General features: G+C 48.7%; 6 protein-coding genes across 6 annotated transcripts; 4 read left to right on the top strand and 2 right to left on the bottom strand.

Moving 5' to 3' along the window:
* Positions 1 to 1,861: 1,861 nt before the first annotated feature.
* HD556DRAFT_1439232 (uncharacterized protein) lies at positions 1,862 to 4,582 on the top strand (the record flags this gene model as incomplete). Its single annotated transcript, XM_041305941.1, has 10 exons — positions 1,862 to 2,224; positions 2,270 to 2,999; positions 3,048 to 3,172; positions 3,224 to 3,241; positions 3,293 to 3,346; positions 3,390 to 3,744; positions 3,795 to 3,832; positions 3,886 to 4,071; positions 4,120 to 4,266; positions 4,316 to 4,582. The coding sequence occupies 10 exons, from the start codon at positions 1,862 to 1,864 to the stop codon at positions 4,580 to 4,582; spliced, it is 2,283 nt and encodes a 760-aa protein (XP_041164367.1).
* A 1,683-nt stretch (positions 4,583 to 6,265) lies between these two features.
* HD556DRAFT_1343083 (uncharacterized protein) lies at positions 6,266 to 7,763 on the top strand. The gene is made up of 3 exons (XM_041302165.1): positions 6,266 to 6,764; positions 6,818 to 7,020; positions 7,078 to 7,763. The coding sequence occupies exons 1-3, from the start codon at positions 6,279 to 6,281 to the stop codon at positions 7,481 to 7,483; spliced, it is 1,095 nt and encodes a 364-aa protein (XP_041164366.1). The 5' UTR covers positions 6,266 to 6,278; the 3' UTR covers positions 7,484 to 7,763.
* Positions 7,764 to 9,951, bottom strand: HD556DRAFT_1343081 (pyridoxal phosphate-dependent transferase). Its single transcript, XM_041302164.1, has 4 exons — positions 9,677 to 9,951; positions 8,850 to 9,619; positions 8,443 to 8,799; positions 7,764 to 8,390 (listed from the first exon to the last, which is right to left on the bottom strand). Exons 1-4 carry the CDS (start codon positions 9,854 to 9,856, stop codon positions 7,829 to 7,831), a joined length of 1,869 nt encoding a protein of 622 aa, XP_041164365.1. The 5' UTR covers positions 9,857 to 9,951; the 3' UTR covers positions 7,764 to 7,828.
* Positions 9,952 to 11,172: 1,221 nt separating this feature from the next.
* Positions 11,173 to 12,650, bottom strand: HD556DRAFT_1343066 (uncharacterized protein; the record flags this gene model as incomplete). Its single annotated transcript, XM_041302163.1, has 7 exons — positions 11,173 to 11,325; positions 11,377 to 11,496; positions 11,545 to 11,574; positions 11,625 to 11,708; positions 11,762 to 12,000; positions 12,289 to 12,554; positions 12,610 to 12,650. The coding sequence occupies 7 exons, from the start codon at positions 12,648 to 12,650 to the stop codon at positions 11,278 to 11,280; spliced, it is 828 nt and encodes a 275-aa protein (XP_041164364.1). The 3' UTR covers positions 11,173 to 11,277.
* Positions 12,651 to 13,777: 1,127 nt separating this feature from the next.
* On the top strand, positions 13,778 to 14,373 carry HD556DRAFT_1031776 (uncharacterized protein). The gene is made up of 2 exons (XM_041295939.1): positions 13,778 to 13,951; positions 14,011 to 14,373. The coding sequence occupies exons 1-2, from the start codon at positions 13,899 to 13,901 to the stop codon at positions 14,264 to 14,266; spliced, it is 309 nt and encodes a 102-aa protein (XP_041164363.1). The 5' UTR covers positions 13,778 to 13,898; the 3' UTR covers positions 14,267 to 14,373.
* On the top strand, positions 14,109 to 17,708 carry HD556DRAFT_1031642 (atromentin synthetase). Its single transcript, XM_041295938.1, has 6 exons — positions 14,109 to 15,229; positions 15,281 to 15,417; positions 15,471 to 15,709; positions 15,763 to 16,596; positions 16,652 to 17,406; positions 17,464 to 17,708. The coding sequence occupies exons 1-6, from the start codon at positions 14,533 to 14,535 to the stop codon at positions 17,667 to 17,669; spliced, it is 2,868 nt and encodes a 955-aa protein (XP_041164362.1). The 5' UTR covers positions 14,109 to 14,532; the 3' UTR covers positions 17,670 to 17,708.
* The last annotated feature ends 56 nt before the right edge of the window (positions 17,709 to 17,764 follow it).

The raw sequence follows: 17,764 nt of genomic DNA, 5'->3' as shown, positions 1-17,764 counted from the left end.
GAATTCTTTTTGTGACCCGAGGCCTCGTTGGTCGCGGAACCGTTTGCTATTTAGTCACCTTGGATGATGAAGACTACATCGTCAAAGATCATTGGGTTCTGGGCAAGGACGATAATGTAGTCCTGAATGAGATCAAGATGCTGGAATTAATGGACAACGTCCCTGGCGTTCCAAGGCTGGTGGATTATTGGGTTGTTGAGCGGTCAGATGGTGAGCCCGACATTACCCGCAAATATCGGCACAAGGAACGCCGGAGTACCAGAGGCACCAGTCGTACTCATGTGCGTCTTGTCTTGAAGCCATGTGGTCGCCCCCTTCACATGTTTCGAACGCTTAAGGAGTTCGTGCGAGCACTAAGAGATATCGTTAAGAGTAAGCATCTAGTTCGTGGTACAGGTGTCTTCAACTGATGCTCTCGGATTTTAGTCCTACAAACTGCAGTGGAGGAACGTCAGATTTTGCATCGGGACTGTAGTCTTAACAACGCGATGATCCTCGACGAGCTTGGCAGTAGTGAAGGGTTTCTTATTGACTGGGAGTTCGCGGTTCGTATTGCCGCGGATAACAAATATCCCATCGGTGGTACAGTAAGTACACCTTATTCATTAAATATTCAGTTTATTAATTCATTTGCCAGGGCACAGTCCCTTTCATGTCACGTGGGCTACTCAACCAGGTCGCAATCCTGCAGCAACAGGCGAACGCGGAATCGATGAAGAAGAAAACTCGGGCACATAAATCAACGAAAAAACCGACAACCCCGAAATCATCGTCGGATTCTTTGGCTCTGCCAATATCATTTGTCGTTCACAGTTTCGCGGATGACTTGGAGTCTCTTTTTTTTATATTCGCTTGGGTTTGCATCAAGTTCAGTGGTCCCAATGGCATGGTGCGCCAGGGGCCCTTACCCAATTCCTTGCTGGATCGATGGACAAGCCTTGACTTGGAAACATGCGCTGCCTTCAAGATCACCTTTTTCGCGAATCCAGCAGAAGAAAAGTGTCTCACTGATGAATTTCACCCGTACTTCACGGACCTCATCCCCCTTGCAACAGAGTGGCGTAAAGCTCTGGTGGACAACATGATTCACCCCGTCACCTTCAGTACCATTCTTGGTATACTCAACTCGCATCTTGACAAGCTTCCCGACGACGAGGAGCTCGCAACTACTGTGAATATGCTCAAGAATGATGCTGCCGTTCTCGCGGATCGTTTCAAGGGGAAACGGCTTGCTTCAGAGTCTTTCTCTGTTGTGGAGCCTAAGCGGCAGAAGTCCCATCATACTGGAGACACTGAGTCTGACTCAGCATCGGGCAGTGACGCATGACCAGGAGGGGAAAGGTGATTCGATTTGTCCACCCACTCATCATGTGTTATCTTCTTCGTCATTAACTTGTTTGCACTGGCATATGCATACCTAGAATCTCATGTACTGCGTTACGTTATTATGATAGTTCACCTACGAGCACCCTACTGATTTTTCTCTTTCTCTTCACAATCAGACAGTTTCCTTTACGTACTACTATTCATCTTGCCAATGATGCGCACTGACCCAGGATTATGACTAATGTTTTTGCTTATGTAATCGAAATTTGAATGTAACTCTGAAACATTTTCTTAACTGACGTCAATATGAAGCACATCTTCCCTCGCTAGTCCCATCTGAATATCGAGTACGAGTCATGATACACAACTCTTGCGACACATTGACTCAGGTGTGTTGCTCTATTACTATCATTACTCACAATGAAGTTTTTCTCTCGCTAGTCGTCCGAATATCGATTACTGAGATATGATATAAAATCCTCGTGAGTCTGGTATAATTCGTCAGTGTTGCCTCTTCCTGTTCTTTATTGCAGTGATGCCTCCCCGTGCCGTTGCCAGTCCCAAGAGGAAACAATCCAAGCGCAAAGGATCTGATGCTTTGAAGACCGGCTTGCCAAAGAAGTCACGGGCTGCAGACATTGCCGAAGTACCCAGCATGGTACCTCTCGTGTCCCTCGGCCTGGCTGGAGCAGAAGCAGCAAATGATGCACCCCGACGTTCTGGCCGCCCTAATGCAGGAACTGGAGGTAGGAACGCCCAGCTGGAGAAAATTGGATTAGCGCTACAATCTAAGCCTCGAGCTCACGAATACAAGGGTAGGACGTCCCTTGGTCCCAATGTTCCAGTCAATCCCCAAGCCCCAGAGCCACGTCGTAAAGGTCGAAAGAAAAGTTCTAAGGTAAGTGTTTAATAAATGTTGTTACTCATGTTGATTGTCCCATAGGCGGTTCCTCCACCGTATAGCTCGCTCGTCAGTGATGCTCCAGATGCCTCAGCCATGGATATTGCCGAGCCCAGCTTGACATTACAACAACCTGGCAGAAGGTTTGGATTTACTGCTTCAAGCACCACAGACTTTGTTCATCCCGGTACTGCCAAGCCCAATCTTCAGGGGTCGGAAAACCCATATGTCGCCGTTGGGATGAAGGTCGCTGAGCAGCGAGCTAGGGACGTTATTGCTGAGCAGCGAGCTAGGGACGCTATTGCTGAGCAGCGAGCTAGGGACGCTATTGCAGAGCAGCAAGCTAGGGATGCTATTGCAGAGCAGCGAGCTAGGGACGCTATCGATGAGCAGCGAGCTCGGGATGCTATCGATGAGCAGCGAGCTCAGGACGCTATCGCTGAGAAACGAGTTCGGGACGCTATCGCTGAGAAACGAGCACAGCATACCCAGAGGTCCGTCTTTTTGGAGCACAACTTAGACCCAGCTCTGCGCCAGGAGGATGACACTGTTAGGGCTCAACGTCGTCTGAACCTGCCAGGACCCGAGGAGGATAGCGACTCCAAAGGCAGCAGCAGCAACGACAGTGATGACAGTGACGACAGCGACAACAACGATCCCGACGGAGAGGCTGACGAAGAGGATGATGAAGAGGGGGAGAACGATGACACTGTCAGGAGCTCGCAGGAGTTTGGTTGGGGGGAGGCTGGCCGGCGCCAGAAAGAACATCCAGGTAAACATCTTCGTGGCATGATTTCCCTTCACTAAATCGATATCATAGGATTTTCAAAGGATGCACTACCTTCGCAACCTCCAGTTGCTCGTCCACTCACACCTGAATTTGAATTCCAGTATTCACGTGATGAAGATGATGTCATTGCCCAGACGAGCCTTGATAAAACCTCCGTAAGTTTTCTAGTCTAGCCAAGACCGACTCACTTCATTTTGTTCGTCCAGCGGAACGAAAGCTCTCAGGTATGATCACGTCATTTAATTGTGACACGCTTACATTTCTTTTCTTTCAAGGGCCCTCAGGACATCTCACCAGACCTACAGCGGCAACAGTCCCAACATATTGAGGTGAGATTGGAAATTGTTCTAATTGGCGCTCACAATTCAGTAGACCATTACCTCGAAGCCCGAGGATGTATTGCAGCGCCACCATGAGAAAAACAGAAAGCCCCATCTTCCTGACCCTGACTCCCTCAAGCTGCTAAATCAAGAAACCGAGTCTAGCGTTCAGCCATCAAGAGCCAAAAGGTCCAAGGCATCGGGTAGTGGGCCAACACCCGATCAACTATCTTGGTATGGCCCGCGCTGGAAGCGTTTTCTGGAGGATGCCAAAGCGGAATGTCGCGTGCAACATGCCCTGGAGAATCCGTTTCCAGCTTTGGTGAAGAGCCTACCAGGATCAATCACCGAAGTTCTTATCGCAACGTTGGTCTTGTGGGATAGGAACGGTGAACAATTTGAAGCTGGTGAGTGCTCATTCGTTCTCGTTCGTTCTCAAACTAATCTGTCATCGCAGGGGTTTGGCCTGAGCAAAAATTTAATATGTCTCGGTTGGTGCGTATTTAACTCATTCTGCGCCGATATATCGCTGACAGTCTGTACGGAAGCTGTATGACGATCTTTCAACTTGGCGATCAGACTTGAAGAAAACTGCCATAAGCATTGCACCACTATCATATTCGCTCATTCCCCCGCTTTCGGTCCCCGCTCAAGAACGTGCTGCTTGGATTGAACACGCGGCTGCTGGTTTAATCAAAGAATCGCTATTTTTACGGTTTGGGGTGGACGAAATGGTAAGTGATCTTGCACTGATCGCATCTATACTGACAGAAGATTGCCAGGGGAAAACGCGAAATTTCGCCCATCCCGCCCTTCGTGAGGTTGCCATCGCATTCTTTTATACAGGGCCGTATCGAATCGCACAAAGGATGCCAGAGATCTTCCGTACGGAATTGCCGCTCTCATGTTTGGCTTTGGTTGCCGCAGTGGTAAGTTATCTCCTTCACAAATGCTGTATTAATTTTTGTTCTATACTAGTTCAATTGCGTCCTCGACGGTCTTGCGAAAAACGGACATGGAAAATCATACCCGAATTTTTCAAGCAAGGACTACAGCCCTATTTACAATCGGATGCTCGTATTTCTCAAAGATATCCTTGGAGATGCGTATCATGGTCTGAGGCTGTCAGCTCAACTGCAAGAATGGGCTGCAGCGGGATGGCAAGGATCTCCACCCTCTCCGAAAACTTTTATACTAATTTCATTTGCACAGGGCCGCGGCATTGAATCTCGAAGGAGTTGTTGAGGCGAAGCACGACCACCTGAAAATTCTTCTCGACTAGTTTTCTATTCCCGCGCCCCTCTTTCATCGTTTTAGGCACCGTTGTATCATTGTGTCCCCGATCGCGATCTAATACCGTCCAACATAGTCATGTGATTGAATATATTGGTTTTGTTTGATTTTTAGTGTCGTGTAAGCAGTACAGCGAGCAATATCAGTACAGCGAACAATATCTGCGCAGCTCCGGTGCTCTGTGAGTGTCTGTACATACATAGACAGCAATTTTTTTTGGCAATTTAAGTTGAATTTCGTAGTTGCTGGGTTGTCTGTGGGTGTCTGTACAGAAATTCACAGAGCAAGGTGCTACTTGATGAACTGACTAACAGGGACCAAGCTGTGGAGCTTGCACGCTGTACAGCACTGTACAGCGCTGTACACCACTAAGTGGTTTACTGATGTTGCACTCACTTAATTTTGCCGGTCAATCTGGGCAATACCTTGTATATATCATGTAGATACAATGTACTACATAGTAATCCTATTTTGACAGCACGCAGATAGGTGATATGTCATTGCGAGATGTTTTCTATCACGTCCGGCTGTTGCCGAGATGGTCTGACAGTGACGTGTCAATTGTTGTGGCACACAACAGTCTAAATCAGGTAATATCTCAGTTCTGCAAATTTTGTGATGAAGCACTCATAGGTTGTTTTATTGGTTGGTGTCGATACATTGAGTTCCTTTCGTTCCCAGTTCCCTTTGACAATACTCAATATCCTACTATATGTCTCACACGTGATGGATAGTTTTGCGACTCATTATTCTCGTGCCATATGCTATATATATATCTACATTAAACATGGACACTCGACACTTTCTCAGTAGTAAAAATACAATTGAACTTGATCGTTACCGCCAAGTTCGTGGCCGAAACGCGGATCATCAGGTACCCATCGTTCCTCCTTGGATTGTCCGACGTAAGGTACTTTAACAGAAATTGGAACCGGACCAGAACAAAAAAAGGTCACAATCATTTACCTGTATTGTCTGTGACCGACATTCGAACATTGCATAGCAATTTAAGATCGCCGTATGCAGGTTGGTGGTTGTATTAATCCTGTTTCTGTTGCTGAAAAGTGCTATTGGTTCGCTATTTTGGTGAGTGAGTCGCCAAGCCATCTCATCAATTTGACTAAGACTGCCAAAGACGGCCCACTTCCCTGCATGATGAAAACTCGACAGAGTTTCAACTCTGCACTGGCTGGAGTGTATATTGAGGTGAAACAGGGTTAGCTTTCAGGCTCTAGGCTAGTCCAAGGCTAGTCTAACCTGAAGGTTCGAAATGAAGGTTTGCGTGATTTGGCGTCTTGTCATGCGATACGGGGTAATTCCGCAGCCCCTCGCTTGAACAATCACGAGGGATCGGCTGTCATAAGCGATAGCACTCCACGTATATGTATGCATACCTGTGCTACTACCACAATAAGTATGTCCAGGAAGCGGCTAGAGCGGTGAACAAGAAGCAGAAAAGTCGCCTGATGATTCGAGGCCATCGATACCGTATGCAATAGATAGAGTGACGAAGCATCGAAGTAGCAATTTCTCGCAGAATCTAGATGGCATAACAAGGCTCGATTCGTGGGGAATCCCGGGGGAAGTGCTAAAGCCGTGACAGATACGACAAGCGTGACCGTGACAGACGCGATATGAGTATAATCACATGTCAATCCGCATTCGAAGTATATCAACCCCTTGCGCTTCCATTTCTTTTCCATTCCCTTCTTGCACGCCTACGAGTAACCTCGCAGTCACATTCATAATGGCATCAACCGCGCAACAACAGTCCAAAGTCCCTGAAATCACGGTTTTAAATCGTGTTGTTTCTATTCCCTTAATTGCGTCTTCACTTGAACAGATAAATTTCATCCTTGAGAAAAACACGCTCACCCGCTCTCCATACCACGCAGCTCAAGCAATCACCAACACCGCCTATAACTACTCGCAGCCTATTCAGATTCGTCTGGCCCCGCTCCTCGTCCGTGCAGACGGTATCGCCAACAAGGGTCTCGATGCAGTTGAGTCGAGATACCCTTATCCGTTCCAGGCCAAGCCCGAGGAAGTGGCCAGTTACGTGCGTGAAACTGCGGGAAAGACATTTGAGAATGTCAAAACCCCTGCAGTTGGCGTTGCAGAGGGTATCGACAAGGTGGGGACCACGTGACTTATAACCCCTGTTACACGATTGACATGAGTTTTCAGAAATTTGCACCGGTCGTTGACTACATCGAGAAAATCACTGGAAATATTTCCAATGAATCGGGTGCTTCTTCGCCCTCGTCTGTATCTTCCGACTCTCAATACCAGTATCAGCGCGCGATCAACGTTTCCAAGCACCTCAAGGACCATCTCTACGTCTATTCATCAGAGCACCTCAAGCAAGTACAGCAGCAAAGTGTCCTAGTGTGAGATACCCTCTTTTTAGCGCATATATGCGTTGATTCTGACCAATCATCCCTCAGTCAACGAGCAACCGACACCGCTAATTCTATCTCTGCTCTCGCCTCCAACCAGTTCAATAATGCTCAAAATGCCTTCTATGGTGTTGCTCACAACTTGCTCTCCGAGATGCAGAAAATACAGCATTCTACCGCTCAGCTCCCTCAGACCATACAGGCTACATATCCTGATATCTCCAAAACCGTCGCAGACTTACACGATATAATCACGAATCCTTCTCTCCCTGTCCCCGAGAAGCTCAATCGCGTGGGCAGAGAGGTCAAAGAGCGCGTGTCTCCATTGCTTGAAAAGCTCACTCAGCGGATAGGCGAGATCATTAACGTCCTTGGGTCGAAGGCAGAAGAAGCCAAGCACACCGCTGAGGGGAATGCCAATGGGCTTTCCTCAGCGTCTGGCGCAGATTCCTGATGGATCCCAAACTTCCCCTTCATCATGTTCTCTCGTTGTCGTCGTGGCTCATAGAAGTTTGAATAGAGTAGAGATTTCGTTCCTCCATGCACTATTGTTCATATGCATTCATTGTCGTATTCTTCCTTTCACCTTGTAGTTGTATTTGAAGCTTTCATGCTCTCTTTTTCGATCAGGCAATGGTGGATAATTTGTACATTAAACTGTTTGTTAGTGCAGTGACGCAGGTCATAATAAGAGGAGTAACCTCGCTAAAGGTCGAACGACCCTTCACATAAAGAGTCCCGAGTTAAGCGTTGAACGTTTGAATGTACTGTTGAAGCACTCCAAGTAGACTCCATCACGTCACATCGCAGCTTCTGCAGCTCTAAGAGCAACTTTGAAACCTTCCAAAAGTCCCTGCCTTTCTTCCATCCCAACACTAATCCTCACCAAGCCCTCTTCCACACCGTACTCCGCTGCCCATCCAAGTTCGAAATAATGCGCTAAAATGGTATATGGACACGCGAGCGTAAAGTTCGTTCCGAGACTCGGGCCCTTCTGGAATGGCATGTTATCGAAGAAAGCCTGCGAAGCAGCAAGCGAGGTGAACGTGAGTGAAAATAGCCCTCCATATCCTCCCTCCGGGAGCTTGCACGAGAGGTAGTTTTCAGTCGTGATATATTTTGGGTAGAAGACCTCTTTAATGACGGGGGATGGTATGGATGTTCCACCTGCGATGGATCTCGATCGTAAGAAGTCGCAAACGGCGAGCGTGTTCTCATCGATGATGCGAATGCGCCATGCAAAGTTTCGGGAGTTGCGCTCCATGAAGATTGCGTCTTCATCAAAGTATGTGTCTTCATAGGTAGCAGACATGTGTGCTTTGAGCGTGGCGTAGTGGCGGCTTTGAGGATTGAGAATTAAACTGAGTGGTAGCAAGTATGAGATCAAGCTTCCGAGGATGGCAAGATACCTACCTTCCGCCCATAGTGTTTGCGTCGCCGCTAAAAATCTTGGACAAGCTGCTCACAACGACGTCTGCATGTTGCAGCACATCGACATTGACGAAGTTTCCGATGGTCTCATCTATGACGATCACGAAATTATATTTATCTGCAAGGGCACGGAGGACGGAGATGTCAGCTGAGCGAAGGAGAGGATTTGACGGGAACTCTGTAAAAAGAGCTGTAATAGGCAGCGCGGAAGGGTTCGCGGAAAGTTCCTGCTTGATAATTGTCTCTAGCGCGTCTATGTCAGAGTCAAGACCGTGTCCGAGGAAGTGACAACCAGGACCCCATTTTTGAAGAATTTTTAGGGTATCAGTGTATGTAAATCTAAGAGACTATCAGCACGTATCTCGATGCAACTTTTTTTTAAAATGTACCCAAAGCACACGCTCTTGACCGGTGGCCGTGTACCTAGAATCAATTGATGGGCATTCCAAATTGCAGACATGCCAGTTGGGAATAGGTATACATCATCCTCAGTCACATCCTTCACGCCTCTGTGGCTGGGTCCCACTTCGACATCGTGTGCGCCTGCACATGGACCATTCGGACAGTCTTCCCAATTGTCTCTAACGAGCACACCAGCAATTCGTCTGCGCATAGCCCGCTTTGCATGAGAACCTGCATTAACTGGGAGGTTTCTCCCGTATCGTTCTTCAAGATAGATGTTTTGGTCTTTACTGAGTTCCTCTTGCGGGTTCGAACTGAGTGGAAGAGCCAATCCGAAGGACGATGATTGTGGGGCGCGCTTGACGCTATAGTGTTTGTTCAGCATCTTGAATGGAGTACGGGGAGACGTTGACGAGAGCACCGGAGAATTTGGTGATTCAGCCGGGAGAAGGGAGAGACAGTAGTCCGCGAGGCGGGAGGAGATACCGAGACCTGTATGCTGCCAGAATTGTTTTGCGAAAGGCCATGCATCTGCAGGGAATAGAACGATGTGTAGCTCTACAGTGTGTTGTGTAGATGGCACGGGAGTGTCCTCAGGATAAATGCGATATTGCACGAGCCGCGCGTGCGTTGGTGTGCCTGCTAATGATGCTCGGTCAAGCATAAAAGATCGACACTGATCTGCGATCTTCTTGGATGGGTATAGCATGCATTTTTCGTTGGCCGCCCCAAATTTTAGCTCGCATATCCGGGCAAGCTTCCAATTAATGGGTTAGGGATATTCTATTTAATTTGGCTTGGAACAAACACATACCTTTTCGATGCGTAGATGGATAAAGAACCTTGGGTATCCGGACACCATGGCATCAACAACTCGCTTTTCTCCTTCCTCATATCCCACATTGTCCGCCCATGTAGGAAGTGAAACAGATATCGCATGCTGAGTGAAAGGTGGTACTGCAGATCCAAGTGGATAGTTGCTTGGGGTAGTCATAATATTAATCGCGGGGTAGAAGTGAATATCTGATATTTGCGATGCCTAAGGATTATTTCTAGCAAAGACCGGCGCTTGCATCAATTCAGTCGCGTGTTCAGCTAAATGACTCGCGATGCAATTCTTTACCCGATACGACCCCCGCAAGCTTACTAAGCCGGACAGTATTCGGGTTTTCATTCGGTTGCATCACTCGGTGCGGATGAGCGATGCTTCGTCACTAATTTTAAAGTCCTGAGCTACTGCAGTCGCAAGGTCATGCTCAATATCTGCTTCTCAAGCATATCAGATGATTACTACGAACACCACCTCAAAAGAGTCACTTACACGGTTTATTGCCGCTGGATATTATTGTGGCAAGTCTTCCAATTGGATCACGCCCCCCACAGTACACGAGATCCCATCAGATGACGACTGTTCAAACTTCTGTGTCAACCTCGCGTCCATTGTTACGGATACGCAGGCTCTCCTGATTGCCTTATCCATTTTTCGAAGCAACATTGCCCACCGTGACTCGAAGGGCAAATACTACCGTTGTTCATGTGCTGAATTGGTGTTTGGATCAAGTACCCAGTTTTGATTCGCGTTCGACGAAGGAAAAGGTGGGCTCTATGACAGGATTAATCGGATATTATCCGCAGTGCTCGTTGAGTTGTGGGTATGCAGATCGAGGGCGAGGGACGCGTACTGCGATGCCTGTGTTGTCCAGCTTGGGGTGGCGGCCTGTACCCCAGTTTCATAATCGGACCTCGGGCATGATTTGGAACGAGATACACCACATGCAAATTTGTAGAAGCATCAAGCTAAGATTCAACTTTGCAACATTGTGGTGTAATGTCACCTATAATTGCGCAATTTCTTAATAATCAGACGTCATACCGCAGGTGCCAGGCACGCAGGACGAACCCCACGGGTGCTACCTCAATTGCTTCCTTGATTTGCGATTTAGCCAGCGTCTCCTTTGGTGGGCTTTCTCATACCTTCGTGCCTCACCTCAGTAAGCACCTGATGCATTCTGCTCCCTTGGTCAAGTTGCGTATGTCGCGGCTAGGTTTGAGTTCTTGGTGCATCCTGCACTCGGGCACCTGGGGACCTCAAGATTACTAGGATATATGTGCCCTGCCCATCTACAGCGCGGTGACATTTGCTGGTCCTTGACTTGCTAGACATCCATCTTCTCCATGAACACTTTGCTGTGGCGTTGTGTCGAAGTTCGTAGCTCCCGTTGGGACTCCCCAGTGGTGGCGGCAGTGCCTATCCTTCATGTTCTCGTCAATACTCGAAGTCATGAATACGAGTGACCTAAAAATGACATACAGTGGTACAAGTATAATGTACAACGAATGGTACAACAAAAATAGCCCATCAAAATTCCAAAACAATATCACCCTCATCCAACATCGAGACGTCATGGCGGATTACTAACAGTTCTCGTCATCAAAAACCCAGTGACCGTATGTGCCATAATCCTGAAAGGAATCAACAAATCGTGCCGCAATTGGTGTGACTGAGCAGCGAACCTTTTGGAAACAGATTTCTGCCCCCATGAAATGCATCCCGAGGAAGCTTGCAGGAGTGGTAGCACAGAACTCCTTCCAATCAGCTCCCGACGGAAGGTTCTCGAGGTAATGTTCAATACGCTGCATACCGTCAACCTTCGCTCACTACATTGTGTCTGAGAAACTCACTCGCTGACCGGATCCAGGAGAAATACAGCCCTGCGACAATGGATAAGTTGCAAATATGCCGACGAGAGGGATCGACAAACAATATCTTTGTACCAGAGCCAGTACGATGCGCAATCCGGCTCATGCTGGTCGACTTCCCAATGACCTATTACATCGTTTGGACCCTGCACACGCAACATCAGCTACTTGTACTACCAAGAAACAAAGGAACACCCACATAGTCCTCGCACCACTTAGGCATGTATTCAACCCCATGGATCTTTACCGGTGTGGCCATACAAGCCTCCACACGGCGGTCGTAATATGATGGAACGTTCACCAGTCGGGCAGTGTACTCTCGAGTGGCATATGATGTGCACGTTTGAGAAGCCAAGTCAGTCCAAAACATATTCAATCTCAGGCGTTCTTCTTCTTCGTGTTTCCGTCTCTCCTCCACTTTACGCTCGTGTTCTTCCACTTCCCTGTTCCATTTTTCGCGGAGAAGCATTCTGTCTTGGTCTTCGCGCCTCTGTCTCTCCTCCATGTCGTGTTTGTGTTCTTCCACTTCCTTGCCCCATTTTTCGCGGAGAAGAATGTTGTCTTGCTCTTCGCGCTTGCGTCTTTCCTCCACGTCGTGTTTGTGCTCTTCTACTTCCCTGCTCCATTTTTCGCGGAGAAGAATGTTGTCTTGCTCTTCGCGCCTCCGCCTCTCCTCCATGTCGTGTTTTTGCTCTTCTACTTCTGTTTGCCATTGTTTGCGGAGACGAATCCTGTTGTCATCTTCCAGAAGCCAGCGTGTTTTGGTGTAATTGTGCTCGAGAACTTCTTTCTGGTGCTGGCGAAGTTCAATGTCCCAGTCCTTGCGAATGCGGTCTCGAACATCCGGATCTAAGGGGTCCTTGTGAAAAATAATGGGGGAATTGACAATCGTGAATGTAATAAAAAAGAGAGCGATTGCTACATAGACACAGAAAGATTGATAGCGACGATAAGGCTTGCGAGGCCCTATCAGAGGGTCTGCCTCTGATGAGCTGCAAGGCTTGTCGTCACCCATCAGGTATTAATATATTAACGAGGCTTACACACCGAGAATGGTAAGGTGGGGGCCCTGGTGAGGAACTGCCCATTCTCATCAGTATCGATGACAAGAGTATTCAAGATGGTACTTCACTTGTTATCCTGCCACATGTTGGGAAATATCTGGCGAATAGTTGTTGATTATCAAATGTTTGCAGAAGAATCAAGCATTTACAAACCTCTCTCTCAGACATGCATGCATGAAGATCTACCAGAGATTTGACAAATTGTACCGTTGTTGGACCTAGAGGAAGGTTCATGGGCGGATTCAGTCGGAGTCGCGGAGTTGATACCTAATTAATCGTTGTATAACCTCAACCCGCCACGATGCATTGACTCGGATGTGCCCCATGCAGGGTTATCACTGTTGCTGATTTTGGAAATAAAAACGACGTTGAACTGGTCGAACGTCGAGCGTGCCTATGGCCAGGAATACAGGTTTTCACTCAATGAGTGTTCTTATGTAAGTTAAGATTTCAAATCATTTAATTCTAAATCTTGTGCAGCTGATCAATGTACAGCTTTAGGGTGAAAGTTGTCAGTGCCACGCCGAGGCGTAACAAGAGTTTTGCAGACTAGCATGACACCACATCACATCATCCTAAAAATCACTAAAAAAAATTGGGTTCTTGTAGAGGAGATATGGGTCTATTATGGGACAAAATTTTCGAAGGAAGACATGATGTGGTTGAGGAGCTACAAAGCTTTTGCATATCCCAGGGAATAGGTATAGTAATATTACATAATAATTAATAATTGAAAGGACGAGACTTCGAATCGCTAAAAAAATTCCGCTCAGCTTGGTCTTCATCCAAACTATTTGCCACCTTATCATCATCACATGTACAGGCCCTGAATTGAAAATCTCGATTCGCGACCTTAACTTGGCCGCTATAGATAAGGCTGAGTGAATCGAGACATACCCGTAAGTCCTAGCAGCCGTACGTTTGACAGGATAGGCTAGGTTACTAGACTAACAAACGGATACAGATGTTGTGAAACACATAATTGCCCTGGTCGCAGACGGCCTCCAACTCCAACGGATCACCGATCATCGCCTATCGTGATTGACTATTCGCGGAGAATTCATGACCAATCGGAAAAGGTTGGCTAGTCTTTCTTCCAAGAATATCGGGCAACTGTACTGGCAAAATCTACGAAGAACTGGTCGAGGCAGAGGGTAAGATATCGTCGGTAGTGCCATATGATTATCAAGACAAAGATCCATGCATAAGAACATGTGTGGTTACCACCTGTGAGCATGGTCGCGGAGTTACGATAACACCTCACCGGCTTTCATGAAAGCGTCGTTGGGGATCAGATTGGCTTTAGCGTGCTTTTCCTTTGAAAGGTGGAGTGGCGTTGGTGCAGTGACTTCACGACGCAGCTAATTGAACTTGTTCCCAAACTGGCGGTGTCACTAGCGGTGATACGCTGGATATATGCACCACGCTGTGCAGATCCGATCATCATATCGATCCATGGGCCAAGGCCATTCAGTTATGTACACTGCAGTACTAGACTAAGCTCGTGCTATCGTCCTAGCTCCCGATCGGTCTGTCTCACGGGACTCAATAATATTTGCGAGCACATTGTCATCCGATTTCCCGGCTCTCCCAGGCTCCTCGGCGACTTTTCATGTTGCTACAAGCTAGTCCTGTGCTGACATATGCTAACACATCGTAGGACTCCACGAGCGATTATTGACTTGAAAATAGTCCCACCCAGTGATCTGAGCGGTGCATCCTACGACGACATATCCGAGTCTAGCTACTACAGTATTACGGTATTGCGTAAGCTCACCGCAGTGCTGCTCGATTGTGGTACCGACTTCGTACTATATAAGCTCGGACCTCCAAGGAGATCCGCATTCAATATCCTAGACACCTTATCGTATCCTCATACAATTTCAGAACTTAGACTCATCTCGCAATGGCACCCATCGCAGTCGCTTCTACTACAACCACTGAATTCTTCACCAACCTCAAGACATCCATCGTCTCCCCACAACCTAATACTCTCCACGACGTCATCGCTCAAGCTGTCGACCGTTATCCATCCCACGAGCTTGGTTTCATAACCTCATCAGCACATGACTCCTCCATTCAGACAAAAACCTTCAGCACCTTCAACCAATATGTTCGCAACCTCGCACGTGCCATGCTAGAGTGGGGCAAGCCCACGGGCTCAATCGTCGTCGTGTACCTGACGGAGCACGAAGATAATATGGCTGCTGTATGGGCATGTTTGCTGGCTGGCTATGTGCCTTGCTTGCAGCCTGCACTTAGCGCGCAACAGGCGCACAAGGAGGGCCATGTCGCCCACATCAAGAACTTGTTTGGGTCTGCTATTTGGTTGACCAATGAACTTGGGGCCGAGCAGATTAGCACCATTTCTGGTCTGGAGGTACACTTGCTCTCCGAATTAAAGGCGTCGGCGGACACATTCAGCGTCTCAGTTGACTGGGTTGCATACGAAGCCAAGGCAGACGACGAGGCGATCCTGTTCTTGACCTCAGGGTCGACCGGATTCTCCAAGGCTGTCGTGCACACGCACCGCACGATTATTGCTGCATGCCGTGCAAAGGGCCAAAGTTACGGCCTGACTTCCGAATCTCGAGTCTTGAACTGTAAGACACGCGTTATTTAACCTTTATCCTCAAATTGATCATGACTTTCAGGGGTCGGATTTGATCACGTCGCAGGATCGTTGGAAATGCACATCACGCCTTTGCTATATGGCGCTTCGCAACTCCACGTGCACGCGTCTGCTATCCTTGCTGATCCTCTCCGGCTGCTCCGTTTGATCGATGAAGAGGTATGTCCGTATGAAATTATAGCCAAACGCATCTCTGATGATTCAATCATTAGTCGATTGAACTGAGTTTCGCCCCGAACTTCTTGCTATCCAAGCTCACGCGCGATCTGGAAAAGCGCACCGACCTTTTCGGAACTTTCGACCTGTCTTCAATCAAGCGGATCAACAGCGGAGGCGAAGCTGTTGTTTCCAAGACCGCGAAGGCGTTCGCTGCCACCATGAAGCAGCTCAGCAAGAATCCGTCCGCTGTATCGTTCGAGATCTCTCCTGGGTTCGGAATGACAGAAACTTGGTAAGACTTATGAAACCATATGGGTATACAAAGAAACTGATGGGGATCTGCAGCGCCGGATGCATTTACCATCCCGTGGATGTGCTCACAAGCGAGCCTGCTCATGAATTCCTTGATCTCGGGAGACCCATCGATGGTTGCGAGATGCGTGTCGTTGACCCTGCAGACGGCTCGACCCTGCGCCCCGACGGGGAGAGCGGCGAGCTCCAGGTTCGCGGACCGATGGTCTTCGTACGCTACTACAACAATGCAGAGGCTACGTCCTCCAGCTTCGTCGAGGGCGGCTGGTACCGCACCGGCGACGTCGGCATCATCGAAAATGGGGTCATGCGCCTCAGCGGTCGTATCAAGGACACCGTCATCGTTCATGGTGTTTCGTACGGCATCCCTGAGCTTGAGACCCACCTCCAGACCGTAGAAGGAGTGACTCATTCGTTCCTCGCTGCAGCTCCGTACCGTGCTCCTGGTCAGGAGACAGAAGGGTTCATCATCTTCTACTCGCCAACCTTCGACCTCGATGGAGCAGACGCTTCGTCAAAGCTCTTCGCCACTCATCGGGCCCTTCGGGACATCTGCGTGAAAATGATCACGCTGCCGCCTCAGTTAGTCGTTCCCATCCCTGTGAACCAGATGGAGAAGACCACTCTCGGTAAATTGTCTCGTGCGCGTTTGATCAGTCTCTTCAAGCAAGGCCAGCTCGCGAAGCACATCGCTCGCTCGGAAGAGCTTCTGAGCGAGGCACGTGGCGCTACATTCGTCGCGCCGTCCACGGAGACGGAGAAGGCGCTTGCCAAGATATATGCTGGGATCTTCAACCTCGCGGAAAGCGAGATGTCGGCCAGCGACAACTTCTTCGAACTCGGCGGTACCTCCATTGATGTCATCAGGTCAGTATATACTTCCCGCCCTAAAATGGCTCTCACTAATGCATTTTATCTTCAGGCTTAAGCGCGAGGGAGAGGCACATTTCGACCTTCCTGAAATCCCCACTATCCAGATCCTGAAGCACCCCGTCATCTCGAGCCTCGCCAACTATGTCGACTCCCTGCTCTCCAAGGACAGCCAGACTGAAGAGTACGACCCTATCGTTCCTCTTCAGCTGACCGGAAACAAAACTCCGATCTTCTTCGTTCACCCTGGTGTCGGAGAGGTCCTGATTTTCGTCAACCTTGCCAAATACTTCCAGAACGAGCGTCCCTTCTACGCCCTCCGTGCTCGTGGCTTCGAGCCCGGTCACCCCTTCTTCACCTCTATGGACGAGATGGTGTCGTGCTACGCTGCAGCAGTCAAGAGGACCCAGGCGACTGGGCCATACGCCATCGCGGGCTACAGTTACGGCGGTGTCGTCGCGTTCGAAGTTGCTAAGCGGCTCGAGGCGATGGGCGAAGAAGTCAAATTCGTCGGTCTCATCAACATTCCTCCTCATATCGCGGACCGCATGCACGAGATCGACTGGACGGGCGGCATGCTCAACTTGTCGTACTTCCTCGGTCTCGTGTCGAAGCACGATGCCAATGATCTCGCACCTGCTCTGAGGCCGATGACGAGGAAGGAGCAGCTCGAAGTTGTGTGGAAGCTGTCTCCCCCTGATCGTCTCGTCGAGCTCCAGCTGACTCCTGAGAAGCTCGACCACTGGGTGGACATCGCCGGGTCCCTGATCGAGTGCGGGAAGGACTACAACCCATCAGGCTCAGTTTGTATGTCATTTCTTTTCTCACTTCGTTATCGCTTGCTCATATGCTGTGTCTCTTCAGCTGCCACGGACGTTTTCTACGCTATTCCTCTCCGCGGCAGCAAGTCAGACTGGCTCAACAACCAGCTCAAGCCATGGTCTGGGTTCAGCCGTGGCGAGCCATCATATACCGACGTGCCAGGGCAACACTACACGCTGATGGACTTTGACCACGTCCCGCAGTTCCAGAAGATCTTCCGGGGTCGTCTCGAGGCTCGTGGCCTATAAAATATTTAGAGCGTCGTATTATGTTTATATCTGTCTTTTCGCCAGTATCTATTCGACTATACTCGGAGTACATGTGCTTAATTCGTTAGATTAAT

Source organism: Suillus plorans (genome assembly GCF_016647745.1).
Source record: "Suillus plorans strain S12 chromosome Unknown HD556scaffold_9, whole genome shotgun sequence".
NCBI lineage: Eukaryota > Fungi > Basidiomycota > Agaricomycetes > Boletales > Suillaceae > Suillus > Suillus plorans.
The sequence above is the reverse complement of the archived record's forward strand: the minus strand, read 5'-3'. Positions and strand labels throughout refer to the sequence as shown.